The sequence below is a fragment of the Artemia sp. Qi Xiang Cuo genome, chromosome 12 (genome assembly GCF_049724085.1).
Source record: "Artemia sp. Qi Xiang Cuo chromosome 12, ASM4972408v1, whole genome shotgun sequence".
Taxonomy (NCBI): Eukaryota; Metazoa; Arthropoda; class Branchiopoda; order Anostraca; family Artemiidae; genus Artemia; species Artemia sp. Qi Xiang Cuo.
Window position 1 is genome coordinate 10,851,134 of NC_142805.1, and position 20,603 is coordinate 10,871,736.

At 35.7% G+C, this 20,603-nt stretch overlaps 1 protein-coding gene across 4 annotated transcripts in view; it reads left to right on the forward strand.

Moving 5' to 3' along the window:
* The first annotated feature begins 6,974 nt into the window (after positions 1–6,974).
* The window catches only part of LOC148945761 (clathrin heavy chain 1-like), a 47,068-nt gene continuing 33,439 nt past the window's right edge, over positions 6,975–20,603 (forward strand). Inside the window, exons 1-2 of one of the 4 annotated variants that reach the window (XM_089098472.1) lie at positions 6,975–7,157; positions 11,755–11,940. Coding sequence is in view for 1 of the 4 variants with exons in the window: in XM_089098475.1 (XP_088954601.1) it covers positions 11,893–11,940 (48 nt within the window). In the remaining 3 variants the exon portion in view is untranslated. Of the gene's footprint in view, positions 7,158–9,145; positions 9,703–11,754; positions 11,941–20,603 lie in introns of those variants that run through there. The other 3 variants (XM_089098475.1, XM_089098473.1, XM_089098474.1) reach the window with 3 other exon arrangements.

Below are 20,603 nucleotides of genomic sequence, written 5' to 3' on the forward strand. Positions count from 1 at the left end.
TAATAGAATCAGACATGCAAACAGAGAAAGACAGGCACTTTAGATATATAAACCAACAAAGACAAATACTTGGACTTGCAAACATCAACCCAGACATGCAAACAAATAGAATCAGATATACAAACAGAGAAATACAGGCACTTTATATATGCAAACAAAAAAAGACAAATACCGGGACTTACAAATATCAACCCAAACATGTAAACAAATAGAATCAGACATTCAAGCAGAGAAAGACATGCACTTTAGATATACAAACCAACAAAGACAAATACTTGGACTTGCAAAACACCAACCCAGACATGCAAACAGATAGAATCAGACAAGCAAACAGAGAAAGACAGGCACTTTAGATATACAAACCAACAAAGACAAATACTTGGACTTGCAAACACCAACCCTGACATTCAAACAAATAGAATCAGACATGCAAACAGAGAAAGACATGCACTTTAGATATACAAACCAAAAAAGAAAAATACTTGGACTTGCAAACAACAACCCAGACATGCAAACAAATATAATCATACATTAAAAAAGAGTAAAGATAGTCACTTTAGATATGCAAACCAAAAACTATAAATACTTGGACTTGCTAACACCAACCCAGACATGAAAAAAAATATAATCAGACATACAAAGAGAGTAAGACAGGCACATTATATATACAAACTAAAAAAGACAAGTACTTGCACTTGCAAATACACTAACCCAGACATGCAAACAAATAGAATCAGACATGCAAACAGAGAAAGATAGGCACTATTTGGGGGCTTTGGGGCATTTGGGTGGGTCGAGGGGCCTTTGGGGGCTCGGGGGCCCTTTGGGGTTGGGGTAGGGGGCCCTTTGGGGTTGGGGTAGAGGACCTCACAACACTGTTCAAATGGAACTTGCGTATTATAATGACCACGGAGTTTCACCCTCAAACCATCTTCTAAATCATCTTCTAAAATGCATCAAACTATTTCGCTCAAATCATGTTCTAAAATGCCTCAAAACAGTTTTGCCCAAATAATCTCTAAATGTAATTTATGCGTGTTCCTTTTGTTTTGACATCCCTGCGCTGTCACATTGGAAATTCCTAGGAAACCCTTTCCCGCGTTAATCTCTTCATCTCTAAGATCAAAATATCTCTTCCCCACCGTTAATGTGCATGTGCAAACTTCATCCGGAGACAATTCTCCTGGACGAACACCAAAGACATTAATAGACTTCGCCCGGAGAGAATTCTCCTGGACGAACACCAAAGACATTAATAAACTTCGCCCGGAGACAATTCTCCTGGATGAACACCAACAAATCAATTTCTCGGAAATCCATTTCCCCTAGGGATTCTATGCCCATATATGGTGTTCCTTCCGGAACTCATGAGGTTCGGTTAGGTTACGCAATCAATTTCTCGGAAATCAATTTCCCCTAGGGAGTCTATGCCCATATATGGTGTTCGCGTGGGAACTCATGAGGTTAGGTTAGGTTAGGCAATCAATTTCTCGGGAATCCATTTCCCCTAGGGAGTCTATGCCCATATGTGGTGCCCCGTTCGGACCTCATGAGGTTAGGTTAGGTTACGCAATTAATTTCTCGGAAATCCAATTCCCCTAGGGAGTCTATACCCATATATGGTGCCCCGTTCGGACCTCATGAGGTTAGGTTAGGTTACGCAATCAATTTCTCGGAAATCCATTTCCCCTAGGGAGTCTATGCCCATATATGGTGCCCCGTTCAGACCTCATGAGGTTAGGTTAGGTTATGCAATCAATTTCTCGGAAATCCATTTCCCCTAGGGAGTCTATGCCCATATATGGTGCCCCGTTCGGACCTCATGATAGGTTCCTACCTTAATTTTAAGGCAACAATTAGTTTTTAAACATAATGGGCAAATGAGAGGGTGGGCATGGGCGGAGGACTAGTTGCCCTCCAATAACTTTCTACTATTAAAAAGGGCATTAGTCCTTTCTATTTTCAACCGAATGATCCCTTTTCAAAGTTCCCAGGACAACTCCTTCGATAGGAAGTGCCCTGGTCTAAACAACAACAACAACAAAAAATAACTCATTATACCCACATCGATCTTTACTATATAAATGTCAAGCCTTCCAATCGCTTTCGACTATTAAAAAGGGCACAAGGCCTTTCAATTTCCAATCGAATGAGCCCTTTCTGAAACGACAACGCTTTCTATAAACACCTTATATGCCCCGAGGGCATAAATTACAACCCTTACCCTAAGGGCAGTTAGGGTAGTTGTGATTTATGGTTTTGGCGTGAGAGAGGGATTAGTTGCCCTCCAATTGCTTTCGACTATTAAAAAGGGCACTAGCCATTTCAATTTCCAATCGAATAAGTCCTTTTTGAAATTTCTATGACAACGCTTTCTATGAAAACCTTATATGCCCCCAGGGCTTAACTTACAACCCTTGCCCTGAGGGCTCTGGGGGCGTGGGGGTTGTCAACCTTAAAGACCTAATTTCCAAAGCTTTCAAATACGTTGAACAAAATGGCTATATAAAAATTTTGATTGGATGTGTTCGGGGAAAAAGTGGACATAAGAGGGGGGTTAGTTATCCTCCAATCAGTTTCAACAATTAAAAAGGGCAATAGCCCTTTGAATTTGCACTCGAATGCACCCTTTTTGAAGTTTCTACGACAAAGTTTTCAATAAAAACCTTATATGCCAACCCTTGCCCTAAGGGCTCTGAGGGGGAGGGGTTGTCATCCTCAAAGACCTAATTTCCAGAGCTTACAACTACGTTGAACAAAATGGCTACCTCAAAATTTTGATTGAATGTGTTTGGATAAATGGTGGGCGTTAGAGGGGGGTTAGGTGCCTTCCAATCACTTTCGACTATCAAAAATGGCACTAGCCCTTTGAACTTCCGATCGAATGAGCCCTTTTCAAGTTTCTACGACAAAGCTCTCAAGGAAAACCTTATATGCCCCCAGGGTATAACTTATAACCCTTGCCTTGAAGACTGTGGGGGGAATGTCCTGCTCAAAGGTACGCTATAATTTCCAGAACTTTCAACTACGTTGAACAAAATGGCTATCTCAAAATTTTTATTGAATGTGTTTGGGGAAATTGTGGGCGTGGAAGGGGTGTTAGTTGTCTTCCAATCACTTTCGACTATTAAAAACGGCACTAGCCATTTCAATTTCCATTAAAATGAGATCTTTTTGAAGTTTCTACGACAATGCTTTCTATAAAAACCTTATATGCCCCCAGGGCATAACTAACAACCCTTGCCCTGAGGAATGTGGGGGGGTTGTCATCCTCAAAGACCTTATTTCCAGAACTTTCAACTACGTTGAACAAAATAGCTATCTCAAAATTTTGAATGGATGTGTTTGCGGAAAAAGTGGGCGTGAGAGTGGGGTTAGTTGCCCTCCAAACGCTTTCGACTATTAAAAAGGGCACTAGCCCTTTGCATTTCCAATCGAATGAGCCTTTTTTGAAGTTTCTACGACAAAGTTTACAATAAAAACCTTATATGCCCACAGGGCATAACTTAAAACCCCTACTCTGAGGGCTGCTGGGGAGTGTCCTGCTAAAAAACCAAATTTCTACCTGGAAATCAACTACACTGAACAAAATGGCTATCTCAAAATTTTGATGGGATGTGTTTCAGGAAATGGTGGGCATGGAAGGGATGTTAGTTGCCTTCCGATCACTTTTGACTATTAAAAAGGGCACAAGCCACTCCAATTTCCAATTGAATGAGCCCTTTTCGAAGTTTCTACGACAAATTTTTCGATACAAAGTGCCCTGGTCTAAAGGAAAAAAATGATAAATAATACATTGTGCCAACATCGTTCTTATATGCCCCCAGGGCATAAGTTAGAGCCCTTGTCCTGAGGGCTGATGGAGAGTGTCCTCCTCAAAAACATGATTTCTATCTGGAAATCAACTACGCTGAACAAAATGGCTATCTCAAAATTTTGATTGGATGTGCTTGGGTAAACGGTGGGGGTGGAAGGGGTGTTAGCTGACTTCCGATCACTTTTGACTATTAAAAAGGGCACAAGCCACTCCAATTTCCAAATGAATGAGCCCTTTTCAAAGTTTCTACGACAACTTTTTCGATACAGTACCCTGGTCTAAAGGAAAAAAATAAACAAATAATACATTGTGCCAAAATCGTTCTTATATGCCCCCAGGGCATAACTTAGAACCCTTGCCCTGAGGACTGATGGGGAGTGTCCTCCTACAAAGCATGATTTCTATCTGGAAATCATCTACGCTGAACAAAATGGCTATCTCAAAATTTTAATTGGATGTGTTTGGGGAAATGGTGGGCGTGGAAGGGGTGTTACTTGCCTTCCAAACACTTTCGACTATTAAAAAGGGTACTAGCCGTTCCAATTTCCAATCGAATGAGCCCTTTTCCAAGTTTCTACGACAATTCCTTCGATACGAAGTGCCCTGGTATAGAAAAAGAAAACAAAAAAAAATAAATAATACATTTTGCCAACATTGTTCTTTGCTTAGGCAGCGCGATTGCATTGCCTATGATTTTTGTTCGTTTAAAGCTGGATTTGCATATTCAATTTAAGGTTCACTCGTTTTAAGATTTGTTTACTTATTTATATTAGTAACTATTGGTTGTTATGATTGTTTATTTCTGTTTGTCTTGGGTTTCATTTATGCCTCAATAGCGAAATATTTTTTGTTCGTTTTAAGCTTGATTCGCATATTCACTTATTCAATAAATAAATATTATGATTCGCATATTCAATAAATAAATCTCAAAACGAGTAAAGCTAAATTTGCACTTTACTGAAAAAAAATACAAATGAATGTGCATTGTCAGTTTAATATACATATTTTGATATTTAGTAATCAGAATGTTAATATTATTTGATTTATTAAAGTTATAAAAGAAAAAACATTTATATTTTTTTCAGTAAAGTGCAAATTTTGTTCTGGCCTTGGGAAGGCATAGGGGTTTTGCGCCCAATTTATGTTAATTTCTGATCGTTTTGAATTTGACTCACTTGTTTATTATAATTTCTGTTCGTTTCGGGTTTCATCTATTTATCAAAGCTGATTTGTGGTAGTTTCGAGCTTGGTAGATTATTTTATTTTATTTTTGCTCATTTTTTGTTTAATGGAGTTCTTTACTTATCTTTGAAAAACCTGTTTTGTAGAAAATTTTTTTTAATTAATTTTTGTTTGTTTTATGTTGACATAGTCTTTTCAAAGAAAAAGAAAATAACACTTTAATTCTTTTCGTTTTTTAATAACTTATAGTTTTGCCTTCTATTTGTATGCTGGAGAAAAATTTTAAGCAATTTTTTATAGCATACATCCTTTTAAAAATCTGGACACAAATAGTACTGATTAACTTAGTTTCATACCTCACCTCTAGTCGACCTACAATGGAAAACTTGATACCATTCGCAAAAAAATCTGTTTACTTTCTTTGATAGCTTTGATACACTTACATTATTTTGATTTGGTTAAATTTTAAGGGTAGAAGTATCCTCGAAAGTTTGAATATAATACCCTCAGTCGTTCTTTGGATACTGCTGAGACGCCTTATTGGGAATTAGCATTACCACATTGCATTTTGATTTAATCTTGAGGCAACATTTAGTTTTTAAACATAATGGGCAAATGGGAGGGTGGGAGTGAAAGGGGGATTAGTAACCCTCCAATCACTTTCGACTATTAAAAGGGCCTCAGCCCTTTCTATTTTCAATCGAATGAGCCCCTTTCGAAGTTCCCACGACAACTCTTTCGATACGAAGTGCCCTGGTCTAAACAACAACAACAATAAAAAATATTACTAATCACTTTCGACTATTAAAAAGGGCACTAGCCTTTGAATTTCCAATCGAATTAGCCCTTTTCTGAAGTTTCTACGACAACTTCTTCTATAAAAACCTTATATGCCCCCAGGGTATAACTTAAAACCCTTGCCCTGAGGGCTGTGACGGAGTATCCTCCTCAAAAACATATTTTTTATCTGTAAATCAACTACGCTGAACAAAATGGCTATCTCAAAATTTTTATTGGATGTGTTTGGGGGAATGATGGGCGTGGGGGGGGGGGCTAGTTGCCTTCCAATCACTTTTGACTATTAAAAAGCGCACTAGCCCGTTGAATCTCCAATCGAATGAGCTTTTTTTGAAGTTTCTACGACCTCCCGTTCTATAAAAACAGTATATGCCCCCTGGGCATAACTTAAAACCCTTTCCCTGAGGGTTGTGAGGGACTGTCCTCATCAAAAACATATTTTATATCTGGAAATGAACCACGCTGAACAAAATGGCTATCTCAAAATTTTGATTGGATGTGTTTGGGTGAATAATGGACGTAGGGGGGGGGGGGGGGCTAGATGCCCTCCAATCACTTTCAACTATTGAAAAGGGCACTAGCCCTTTGAATTTCCAATCAAATGAGCCCCTTTTGAAGTTTCTATGACAACGCCTTCTATACAAACCTTATATACCCCAGGCTATAACTTAAAATCCTTGCCCTGAGGGTTGTTGGGGAGTCTGGAAATCGTCTCTGTCCTCTTCATTGCCAAGTATTTCGTACCAAAGATCACTGGGTGATCTTCGCTTGTCAGTGATTAGAATAGAATATAAAAGTTTCTCACACACAGATAGAGACAAACGCGTTTACGTTTTTCACCGCACAGAAATATTCTTGCATCCAATAATTGCCGCGCGCGGAGTTAATATAAGAATCTTAACTGACAGAAAAAGGATATCGATGCATATCTACATTGACAGTTTTCCTTCCGGTTTTTTTGGCTGAAAAAATTCTTTTTTTTGCAAAATAGTGCTACTTAGCAAAAAAAGTGCCACTTTTGCTAAAAAGTGTCCTAATAGTGTCAGGCGTCCCGAAAAGTGCCATTAAAAAAATGTCAAAAGTGACACTAAAGTGTCAAAGGTGGCAACCCTGCTGCTAATCAGCATTTCCAGGCTCTTCCCATTGATACAAATAAACCAGTTAGACAGGATTTGTTATGAAAACATCTACGCGTGTCTTTCCACTCTGGAGTCTTTCCAACATGAATTCAATACTAGGCCTAGGCAATGCAATATCTTACTGTAAAAATATCGTTTAATACATTTTGGATACATTTGGAATACATAGTTTAATACATTTGGAAGTCAGGTGATGTGAAATGATAAACTTTTTTTTAAATGTGAGTTTCTGTTTTGTTTTGTCAAAGTAGCCTATTGACAGGGGAATAAACGCAATTTTGATTCATAGAGAATCAATCAGAGGCTAGGGTTAGGGTACCGTAGATTTGCGCTTCTCCAGAAAGAAAAACTAGGCTATAAAGTGGGGGGGGGGGCCGAGGCAGTGGCTCAGGGTGCCGTGGTTTGGAGAGGGGGGGGGGGGTGCTGCGGCTGGGGATTTGGTCATTTTATCCAATTTTTCGTATTGGTTTGCCGTTTTTTATTATTGTTGATTTTTTTTGGGGGGGGGGGGAGGGGCGTACTCCAAAGAAAATAAAAAATGAAAATCATGATAATACTCGCTTCTTCCTGCAAAATTCTACTTTAGGATATTTCTGGATATTTTTGAACAGGGGTGGATCCAGGATTTTTTTAGGGGGGGGGGGAGGTGCAAAATAGGTTGATCTTAGCTTCATTTTCCTAACTTAACCCCTTTCAAAGATATCCAAAAGTAGCTACTGTAGAATTTTACCCCTTTTTTATGCTCTTTCCAAATATAATAATCATTTTTGTCAGAAATAAATTTTACCCCCCCCCCCGATATATACCAATTCAGGGTATTGATTTGCACATTAGGGGGGGGGGGGGGAAATTTAAACTTACTTATCATTTACATACAGAAATAAAATTTACCCCCACCCCCCTAGGCCTAGTGTGCAAATATATAGGCCTATCCTGAATTGGTATATATAGGGGGGGGGGGGGGGTAAAATTCATTTCCGACAAAAATGATTATTATATTTTTGGAAAGAGCATAAAAAAGGGGTAAAATTCTACATTAGCTACTTTTGGATATCTTTGAAAGGGGTTAAGTTAGGAAAATGAAACTAATATCAACCTATTTTGCATCTCCCCCCCCCCCCCGTTAAAAAATCCTGGGTAAAATTCTACATTAGCTACTTTTGGATATCTTTGAAAGGGGTTAAGTTAGGAAAATGAAACTTTCAGGGATGGTTCTACAGGCTAAATTATGTCCCAGGAAGGTATTTTGGAGTAGCCTACCTACCTCCACTTCTTATTCCTCTCGAGGGTCCTGACCTTTGATGACCTTGATAAATCTGTGTGTTATAAAAGTGAAACCTTGCAAAACATATCTTCTACTTAAATGAAGTACAAAAAAATTGTTTTCAGCTTCACAACTTTGCTCAATCCCAATTTATAAGGTTTAAAAGATATGCAAGTACATTTCCTAAATCATAAAAAAAAACATTGATATGGCTTAAGATTCTTCTCAAATAACTAGAATTGCATTTTCAGAACTAAAGCCAGAGAAAAAGAAACTGATAACTGAAAATTAAGGTAAAGTGTTGTTTTGTCAAAATTTGTCAATACCTGCCATGAAGGCAAATTTCAGGACCCTCTAGATGGAGAAGGAATGGAGGTAGGTACTTCAAAACACCTTCCCAGGACATACTTTAGCCTGTAGACCAATTTCTGAAAGTTTCATTTTCCTAACCTATAATCCCTTTCCAAGATAGCCAAAAGTATTTAAAGTAGAATTTTACCAAAAAAGGCATTGAGTGGTATGTTTACTTGGTAGTTTCCCATTATATGGACATTTTTAAGGAAACCAAAAAACCAAATTTGTTTATAAACTTTGTTTATATTTGTTTATATATTCATCCTATTTTATTTTATTTCATTAGCATTGGCGTGGGACCAAGTTTCTAGGGAGACTGAACTATCAGATAGGCTAAACAGTAAACACAGCTTGGACATTTTCATTTATTTAACTATTTATTTGATATTTTTACTTTTTGATTTATTTGCTTCTTTTTTTGCTAAAGGTGGAGATAGGGCTAGATACCCTTACCTACCTCCACTCCTTATTCCTCTCGAGGGTCTTGACCTTTGATGACCTTTATAAATCTGTGTGTTATAAAAGTGAAACCTTGCAAAACAGATCTTCTACTTAAATGAAGTACAAAAAAATTGTTTTCAGCTTCACAACTTTGGTCAATCCCAATTTATAAGGTTTAAAAGATATGCAAGTACATTTCCTAAATCATAAAAAAAAACATTGATATGGCTTAAGATTCTTCTCAAATAACTAGAATTGCATTTTCAGAACTAAAGCCAGAGAAAAAGAAACTGATAACTGAAAATTAAGGTAAAGTGTTGTTTTGTCAAAATTTGTCAATACCTGCCATGAAGGCAAATTTCAGAACCCACTAGATGGAGAAGGAATGGAGGTAGGTACTTCAAAACACCTTCCCAGGACATACTTTAGCCTGTAGACCAATTTCTGAAAGTTTCATTTTCCTAACCTATAATCCCTTTCCAAGATAGCCAAAAGTATTTAAAGTAGAATTTTACCAAAAAAGGCATTGAGTGGTATGTTTACTTGGTACTTTCCCATTATATGGACATTTATAAGGAAACCAAAAAACCAAGGAAACCAAATTTGTTTATAAACTTTGTTTATATTTGTTTATATATTCATCCTATTTTATTTTATTTCATTAGCATTGGCGTGGGACCAAGTTTCCAGGGAGACTGGACTATCAGGTAGGCTAAACAGTAAACACAGCTTGGACATTTTCATTGCTTTAACTATTTATTTGATATTTTTACTTTTTTATTTATTTGCTTCTTTCTTTTCTAAAGGTGGAGATAAGGCTAGCTACCCCTTCAGTGGAGGGTGCATTCCCTGCCAGTAGAAGCAGGATATAGCCTACAACATATCCTGGTCCTACTGGACAGTATCTGTGCAGTTACTCATGGCTAGAACTCAAAGACCATTTGAATTACCCCTATTCCATGCCTATCTACCTTAAAGGATGCCCAAGGATGGATGGAGGATAGACTACCAATCAACTAGTGAAAGGACATCATTTTTATACTTTTTAGAAAGTTTTGCCCAAGGATGGATGGATGATAGACTACCAATCAACTAGTGAAAGGACATCATTTTTATACTTTTTAGGAAAATGCTTAGCCTATGCCATCTTTTGGCACACAGCCTAGATGTTCTCATTTCTTTTTGTTTAGTTATTTATTCAATATTTGGGTAAAATTATACTTTAGCTACTTTTGGCTATCTTGGAAATGAGTTAGATTAGGAAAATGAATCTTTCAGAGATGAGTCTACAGGCTAAAGTAGGCTATTTGTAAATTTTTACCAAATCATATTATTTATTTATGAATAAAGTGAAGATGCCACTTGATCCCTTTTTTATGTTTTTTTAGTCAGTGTATATATTTGCACATGAGGGGGATGTGGTAAAGTATAAAATGACCTCACTTTTACATCAGAAATAAAATATGCCCCTACCCTCCTAATTTGCAAATATATACCCTGAATTGGTCTATATAAAGGTGGAGCTAAAATTTATTTCTGACAAAAATGATTATTATATTTGGAAAAAGCATAAAAAAAGACATCAAGTGGTATATTCACTTTATTCATAAGTCAATAATATGATTTGGTAAAATTTACCAAAGTATGTCCTGGGAAAGTATCTTGAAGTACCTACCTCCACTCCTTCTCCCTCTAGAGGGTCTTGACCTTTGATGACCTTTAAACATTTTTGTGTTATAAAAGTGAAACCTTGAAAATTAGATCTTCCATAGATGAAGTACAACAAAATTGTTTTCAGCTTCACAACTTTGCCCAATCCAAATTTATAATGTTTTAAAGACATTTCCTAAATTTTTAAAAAAAAAACAAAAAAAAGTGATATGGCTTAAAATTCTACTCAAATAGCAGGAATTGCATTTTCAGAATGCAATTTCAAAGCGGATAATTGAAGCCAGAGAAAAACAAATAGATAATTGAAAATTAAGGTAAAATATTGTTTTCTCAAATTTTCAATAGGTAGGCTAGACCTTTCATGTAGGCAAATTTCAGGACCCTCTAGAGAGAGAAGGCATAGAGATATATACTTCAAATTACTTTCCCAGGACACACTTTAGCCTGTAGACCCATCCCTGAAAGTTTCATTTTCCAAACTTAACCCCTTTCCAAGATAGCTAAAAGTAGCTAAAGTACGAGTATAATTTGACCCAATAGTTGCACTTTCTGGTTTATTTGCTTCTTCTTTGTTAAATGTGCAGATTATGCTAGCTATCCCTGTTATGTAGTGTGCAGAAGCCCTGCCAAGAGAACCAGAATAAAGCCTACAGTATATCCTGCTCCTACTGGACAGTATCTATTCATCTTACAGCCCAATTGATTGAATAATACACAGTAAATAAGTTTTGTTTTTGGTGGTAGCTAATCTACATCCTTATCCTTTTCATTATGCTAAACAAGCATATACTAGTGCATAATATATCACTTAATGGTGTTAAGAACTTACTTTCAATATTTGCCACAATGAATTAATTTTTGAAAAGTTGCAGCATTCTCCTAATGCAATTATATTTAAATAGGCTAAACTTTAAATTTAAAGATATATATACATATATATATATATATATATATATATTAGCCTACCAGCGGCTTCACTATAAGTTAACTCAATTTCCATATGTTTCAATTTCAATTCCAAACAATTTCAATGTTTCTTATTTTTAAAAGCTAAAATCTAATTATATTTTACCTGCCATCTATTATAGGGGTTTTTCCGCCGTCCAACAGAAAATTGTTAGCTAACATTGTTAGAAGATTTCTCTAACAAATCCAATGCTTGTTGAAGGAAATTGTTGGAGAATTTAAAGCGAAATATTCAAAAACAATAAAGATGGCTACTTTTTATGCTTATAATATTGACAAAGAATCGAGGACATCAACTGTTTCTTACAGTAAGTATATTCTTTAGTTAGTTTCCTTAAAAGCCAAGGTTTCCTATTTGACCTTAGAGTTAATGAGAAGTGATTAGAGAGTTTTAGTTGTTTTGTTTTAAATTCAATAATTTTTCTTGATATAGGTTAGCCTTACAGTTATTATTGCAACAAGTGTGAGCCACAGTTCTTTAGTGGGACCATGGACTTTTTATCCCTTGCTATTCTAGGCTAAAAAAATTACTTGGTTGCAAATATGGTAACAGTGTAGACTTACAGCTCTCCTAAAAGAAACATGCCTTAGGGTCATTGTTGCAACAATTGATAGCCACAACTATTTAGTGGGAACTTGGCCTATATATCTATTGCTATTCTATGCTAAACAAATAACTTGACAGGAAATATGGTAACAGTATAGTTACAGAACTTTTAAAGGAAAAATGCTATATAAATTACTAGCCTATATTTTATGTAGCCCTACTAGCCTACATATTTTATGGTTGGGGTTTCCTCATGAAATTGTCCTTGGTAATTCAAAGATCTACCTTTCTGACTAAATTGTTTATCTTGGTATTCCTATTGGAAATACCATTTCTCACACTTGCCATCTCCTAACAGAAGTCATCAAATGCTGCAAATCAGCTTCCTATGCTTCTATAATGTCCACTAAGCTTTGTTTCATTCACCATTATCTTGCATTGCTGTACAACACTGTTGGTCTCCCCCAGATCCTCTACATTGCACTCTTCTTAAAGATTCTTAAAAATGCCAATAAACTGAAAATCCACACCACTTTTTTCTGTTTTGCCAAATATCTACTGTGATATCCAACTTGAACATAGAATTCACAGCTCATCAGTTGTTTTCACATAGCAGATGTTACTATAGCTGTTTCTAAACTTATGGAGAAACATGTCCAGAAGGTTTCAAGATATTCTTGGAGCCAGCTTCTTTAATTCTAGCTATGTTGCCATAGTTGTATAGTGATAATTTACTCTTTTTTTCTTATTCTTTCTTTGTAGTGCTTTGTCATTTTATTTTTGTACTAAGCCAGGTTTTCAATAAATAATAAAAATAATGTATTTGAGAGTTAAAAAATCAATTTTTTTTATATAAAAAGAAATAAGGAAGATGATTTGATTAATGTAAAATTTATATATATATATATTAATAATAAAAAATTTGAGATTGTTTAACCAGTGATCTGAAGGAGTTGGTATGTTTGTGACAAACCTCAACTGGAAAAGATTCTTATCATTATCATTTTGATTTTAATCTGTTGTTTTTAAATTTGTATGTAATTGTTTTGGTTATATTCCTTAAAAGCCAGGTTTTCCTACTTGGCTGTGGAGTTAATCACAAGATTAGTTTAAGCTCTAAATCTTACTTTATCAAAAGTTTGCAATCAGCCCTTTTTTGCAAAATTCACTTTTATTAAGATCAGTGAGGTTAAGCTCTTAATTTACTTATTGTTATGGAGGACTGGAGAAGCCTATGTTGGGTACTGTTTTTTATTAGCCTATGTTAAAGCATTGGTATCTGAGGTAAATGAAAATAGTAGCACAGCTGGGTAGATGAAACTTTCAGGAACTACCTCTTTGTTTGCAGTATGAAAATCAAACACTGAAATTGTAAGAGTTTCAGTTAATTTCTGTTCAATTAAACAAATGTTCCAGATAAAGCCTTACAGTCATTATTTCAACAATTGTGAGCCACAACTCTTTCATGGGACCATAAACTATTTATCCCTTGGTATTCTAGGCTATACAAATAACTTGGCTGGAAGTATGATAACAGTGTAGATTTACAGCTCTTCCGTAGGAATCATGCCTTGAGGTCATTATCACAAGAAGTGTGAGCCACAACTCTTTAGTGATACCAAAGGACTATGTATCCCTTGCTATTCTAAGTTATACAGATAACTTGGCAGGACATATGGTATCAGTGTAGCATTAGAGTTGTCTTAAAAGAAACATGCCTTATGGTCATTATTGCAACAAGTGTAAGCCATAACTCTTTGACTGGAACATGGACTAAGCTATATATCTGTTGCTATTCTAGGCTAAACAAATAACTTAGCAGGAAATATGGTATCACTGTAGTTGTAAAGCTTCTAAAGGGAAAGTGCTAGATAAATTGAACTAGTAGCCTATATTTCATCTAGGGCCTACTAAATACATTATGGGTGGGCTATGATTCTAGTTTTTATATTTAGAAAACCATTTTTTACATATAAAAGGATATAAAAAAGAATATTTTAATCTCGTTTTTTATGTAGAATACATGTATACATTAATAGTAGATAACTTAAGATTTTTTAACTAGTCATCAGAAGGAGTTGAATGGTGTGTTATAGAATCAACTGGAAAATAATTGTATTGTTGTCTTTTTGATTGTAATCTAATGTTTTTAGTTGCCCCCCCCCCATTTCATTGGTAATGGATACTTCTCTCCTAAATTGAAAATTCCTTTGATTTGCACCTTCAGTGAAAATAAATTTTTGGCCATTTGATGAACTGGTCTGATTTTCTCTCTATATGAGAGCAAACCCTCCCAACATTATAGTCCCCCCATTTTATTGACAATGGATACTTTTCTCCTAAATTGGAATTTTCTTTGATTTGTACCTTCAGTGAAGATAAATTTTTCTTTAATTAAATTCATTCCTCAGTTTTACTGGGTCAAAAAGATGTAAATTAAGTTGTAAAAAGAAATGTGGACAACTTAAAAGTCATAGCAATTTGATATGATCAAAAATCTGACAGTTTCGTTTATGCAATCAAATTACCATTTTTAAACAGGTCGGTACACTTCCTTCAAAGGTGGGATAATTTATGTAAAAGCTTTAAACAGTTACTTTATGAAAGCTTATGTAGTGGTGTTTTAGTTTTCGCCTAAACTCAATATAGTTTGCCAATTAATAAATGCTTTGTGCCTTTGTTTCGCTTGCTGGCATTAATAGTTAAATTCTATTTTATATAAGCTACAAACACTTTGCAACTTTCTATTATTTGAATTTCAAAGCTTTGGCGTCAGTTGGGTATTATCAAGTTGATATAAACTCACTGCAACACTATCTTGATCAGAATTTTCGTTTGAATTTCCCGCCCAATATCATGTTTCCGCGAATTGTTAGCTAACAATTCTGTTTCTGCCGTCCAAACAAATTTTTGTTAGCTAACAATTGGACGGCGGAAAAACCCCTTATGACGTCTGTCAAGTCATATGTCACTCATGGGCGCCCATATGGGGGGCAGGGGGGGGCGGCTGAATGATGCTGCCTTATTTTTATATTTTTGTTCTGAGATTTCTATTATATAGCATTAAAATTAGCAATTAGACAAAGTTTGCCCCCCCCCCCCTGGAATTCAGCTTATGGGCGCCCATGATGTCACTACATCATCACCTTCATTTGCTGGAGTTAAACAAATCATTTTAGTAATTGGATTTAGGCCTACTATGGAAGTTATAAGCTTTTATAAAATATAAATTTTTTTTTAGGGAGAACTCAAGCTGCATGAAAAAGGAGAGATAGCCCTCAAATTTAGCCATCTCCAATCATTCTCTTATGATCCTAGCTCAGCCACTATCAGTGGCTGGGTTCATGTTTCCGTGAGGGAAAAACAGCCTAAAGGTTATTATTGATGAGGTGTTTGCTTGAATTGTATAAGGATATGCTTATGTTATCAAGTTCTAGATTTGAAATTTCTAAAATATTTGGGTTAAATTCTACTTTAGCCACTTTTTACTATCTTGGAAAGGGGTTAGGTTAGGAAAAGGAAACTTTCAGGGATGGGTCTACTGGCTAAAGTGTGTCAAAAACAACATTTTACCTTAATTTTCAGTTATCATTGTATTTTTCTCTGGTTTTAGGGTAGCCTCCTTGTGTCTTATAGCCACAACACTCAAGGTCTTCCTCTGAGTAGGCTAGAACCAGAATATCAGACCATTCAGTTTGAAACTTTACTCCAACAAATTAAGCTTCACATTCAGCCAGGATCAATAATCATTTCATTGTTGGAGGGGCTACAAAACAGCTGAGCTGGAACAAGCAGGTTTCACACATTTGACAATGAACAACAAAAGTAATTTCCTTGACCCATAAACCAGTTCTTCTATTCAAAAAGTAGAAATAATGTGGACAAAGTTGAGGAATAAACAGTACCAAGGTACATCCCACCATCAATAAAAACATACCTAGAAGACTACATGGGGCAAGCAGCAGTAACAGCAGAATTGCCTTAAATTGCACTTGCTAGTGATAGGATGGATCCTGTGCCTGCCAGCTTCAGTGATGATGGCTAGTTCTCTGTGGGGTCCCAAGCAGTGGTCCATAGTTTATTGAGCCACTCCTTATCCACTGATGACTTGAATGCCTCCGCGCTGGTAGATGTAACTGTTTTTTCACTGAGGGAATTCCACAAGCTGACAACTATTTGAAAAGAATTTGTTCCTTAGTCCGGTATTTGCTCATTTCTGGAAAAGCTTATGGCAGTAACCACAAGTTCTCTTTGAATTGTTCAGTTGGAAAAGGTCAGGAATGGTATCCTCAGCCTTCAGAAGCTATTATGCTGTTATCACATCACCTAATTTGCATCTATATGTTAGAGATGGTATTCTGAGCTTGCAGAGACAGGATAGACATGGGACATCACAGAGGCCTTTAATACACTTTGTTGCTCTCCTCTGGACTGATTCCATTGCTGCTTGGTCAGTCTTTTTGATGGGGCATGCAACACATAATCTGAATTCTAGCCTTGGTCAAACTAGACTCTTATACAGCTTAGTAATAACATTTGGAGATCTGCTAGTGAATGTTCTTTTGATTAAGCCAAGTGTTTGGTTAGCCTTTGCAATATTTGCTTGTGTATGAATATGGAAATTCAATTTATCATCTACCAAGATATCTCTCTGCATGGCTGCTGGAAATAGCTTTGCAAGACCCATCATTACAAAATGAGTGGGTTTTTCTTCCCCAGGTGGAGAGTTGCATTTTACTGCATTTAATTCAAGCTTCTAAATATTAGTCCAGTGAGTAAATGCATCAAGGTCCAGTTGTGTTGACTCAATATTTTTGGCTGCGTTTGCACAATCAATAAGTTTTGAGTCATCAGCATAGAGGCTTACTTTGCTATTAAGGATTTTTGGCACATCATTTATTTATATATATATATATATATATATATATATATATATATATATATATATATATATATATATATATATATATATATATATATATATATATATATATATATATATATATATATATATATATATATATATTAATATTATATATATATATATAAAAAATTTACAAATTTTAAAATTTTCCACAACTTGCACTTTTCAAGGACGTATCTTTGTTGAATTTTTGTGGTCTAGAAATAAAACCATTTTTTTTTTAAATCAAAGCCACATTTTGGGGGTGCTGATAACTGGTATATCACCTGAAATACGATCAAACAGTTCCTGGTAACGAACTGTAAGTAAGGAGTGACCAGCGGTGTAATTCCATTCTGAATTGAGGGAGGGGGGGCTAAGCAACCTCTGTGGGCCCCCCAAAGTGGCCAGCTCACAGTTTTTCAAGAGCAACATTCCTTCACAGTTAGCACAGGCTTCTACCAAAATCAACTAATAATAGTAAGAAGCAATTTAAAAGTTTTGAATAAATACAGAGAACTTAAGTTGGAAAGTAATTTACAGTTTTATTGGAAAACTAGGAACCAACGAGGTCTCGTTTTTCCAAAAATACCAACCATAGCCACAAAATCCAATGATTTCACACATTTTTTTTTTCACTAAACACCAACATCAGATCACTGAGCCTTTCGTCACCCATTGTTGATCTTTAATACGTAGATCAGGCCTAATTTAGAAAAGAATCCCATTTCAAGCCGTTGTGATAGGCAGAGTAATGAAGATTTGTATAATTTTTAAAACTTCAGAATATGCTATCAACACTGCCTTCACTAAATTGTGAAGTTCTAAGAGATCCTTTGGCCTATTGCCTAAAGACTCTATATATCTTCTCACAAGATCTGTTTGCAAGGCAAACAGGATTATAAAATAAAAGTTCAAAATAGGGATAAAATCCTTTTTAATAGATAGTGTAAAGAAATTCACAAAAAATACCAGATATTTCCGGCACATATACAGTGACCGTCATCAGTAGTAAAACTAAACTAAAACAATTTAAAACAAAAGTTTATATACGAAATCAAATAAAATTACATATTGTTTTATTCTCTAATTCTTTTCAAAGCAAAGGCAGAAGCTAGCCTCTTTGACCTCCTTGGATTTGGTTCATTAGCATTCAATGATATAACATTTGGACAAAGGTCAACTACATTGGGTGAATTGAACTCCACTCTGTCAGATTTTAATAAATTATCATAGATACAGTTCAGCCCATATTCAACTGTATCCCGATTCAAAGCAATATTCTTGAATAAGATTTTCTTTATTTCAAGAGTTTCACGAAAATTTTGCTTTAAACCCCGATCTCTAGAAATCAAAGAGACATTCTTGAACAAATAAAATGGTCTGGAAAATTGAAAATATGTTCTGAAAGGGCTGAAGTAAAATCTTCAGACTTAGAATCTTGCTTCAAAGCCAAAGAAATAGAATCTTTATGCTGTAATAATCTCATTTCCAAACTCTGGTTAGTACGTCCCACACATGAGCTTCCACAAGTACATGGGATCTGATAAACCCCACTTTGTTGCCCCAATGAAGTTAGATCCTTCCCAGAATTTAAAAAACTACCCAAAGTATTATTACTCTTTAAAGCTACCCTTAGACTATTACTCTGTAAAATTTTTAAGTTTTTCACTTAGCCCGGGTACATATGGTAAGGAACAAAAAACATCCTTCTCCCGAGTTGTCTCCAAGACTTTCTTAGAAATCTCTAGAAACCTTTTTCTTCTTTTTGAAAAAGTCTGGTTCCCAAGACTTTCTTAGAAATCTCTAGAAACTTTTTTCTTCTTTTTGAAAAAGTCAGAAAAGACAACTCCTCCGCAAAAAATTTTGGAGAGCAAAATTTATCGTCATGGAAAGGCAGTGTGGTCTCTGAAATTATCTACAAACAGGGTTGTGTCAATGCAAAATTCTTTATAATGCGCTGCCACACTAGCTAGTCAGCTCGTATTGAGAAAGTGCGTCGGATCAAGATCTAATGCAGAGATTCATTCTTAACAGTGAAAGAGCATTCGTGAAGCGGCGTTCAAACTCACAGCACAATCTGTCTATCTCAAGAAAATAATCCCTTCTGAAAGCATCTTTAGTTGATTCTTTCACTTCAGCATGGTCACTTGTTCACAAAGTTGACAAGGTTATAAAATGACGTAAGGTGGAAGCTACTCACTGTGCACGCTTTGGTCTTTTTCATGAGGAACCAGAATTCTGAAAATTTTGCAAAAGGTCTTCAGTGAGGCCACACTCACAAAAAATTATTTTGCTTTATGAAACATTACATCAAAAGCTTTTTCAGTTTTCATGTCAATAATTTTATCTCGCGTAGCTGCAGTAACACCAGTAGCTCTAGAGAAAACTAGGTCTACCACCTGCAGTTGCTCAAACAGAGATATTGTGGCAAAAAACAATTCTGCTAGATGGAGTGTAAATATAAATTCCAATGTCTGAAGACTGGTTGCGAGTCGGTGTGGCTGAGCCCACGCCTGAAGAATGTTTTGGTAATTGATGAAACAGTCAAAGCACAGTTGCATCTATTCAGTACTTTGTTCACCGATATTTATCAGCATACCAATCTTGTAGTAGATGATTTCTCCAACTGAGGAACAGTTATGCTAGTGGCTTTCTGAGCATTAACAAACAGTTGGTGGTGTAAATTGCTATTCGCGATAAAACAATACAGCTCTTGAAGAATGGAGAAGAAAGATGCCATTCGTCTCAAGTTCTAAATACAATCACCCAATACAAGGTTGAGTCTATGAGCACGGCAGTGAATATAAATTGCATTTGGTGCAACTGCTTTAATACCAGCTTGCATACCTGAATGTGGCTGCTCATGACACTGGCTTCATATTTTCATAGAGAAATCGAAAAACAAATTCCCCTCCCCCTTCTGGATGTCAAACAGTAAATTCACCCCCCCCCCACCCAAAATGTTCTTGAATTGACACCAATTGGTAGGTCTCTTATTTGTTTGTTTTTTCATGTTTTTCTCGCCTTTTTAATAAGTTTGTTCAAGCCAATCCCCCCCCCCCCCTCTCCCATTAATAAGGCCTTTCAATTGTGAAGTAGAAATTTTGGTCTTTGATTGTTGGTAAAAATTTCTTTTTAACTGTCCTATTAACAAATCTTGTGTTTTTTCCATATTTTCATTTTGTATAATCTTGGGTATGAAAGATTAGGTACCGTAAAGTCCTTCAAGATTTTTATCGATTCTTTTAACTGTCCTTTTATGTAATATATTTTTTCTTATCTTTCCTAAAATCATAAAAGAATAACTGGTCTGAAATTCTCACTTTGATTGTCCCAAAATTCAAGAAGCTAAATTTCAAGACAATGCATTACAATTCAGTACAGATTTAAGAACACACTCAAAGAAATAAAGAGTACATAATACATATATATAGAGGGGATCACTGCCAGAATCGCGTAACCGACATGTCTAATTTTGCTATAGATCCGTTCTGAATTATAGATCTATAGGCACCGTG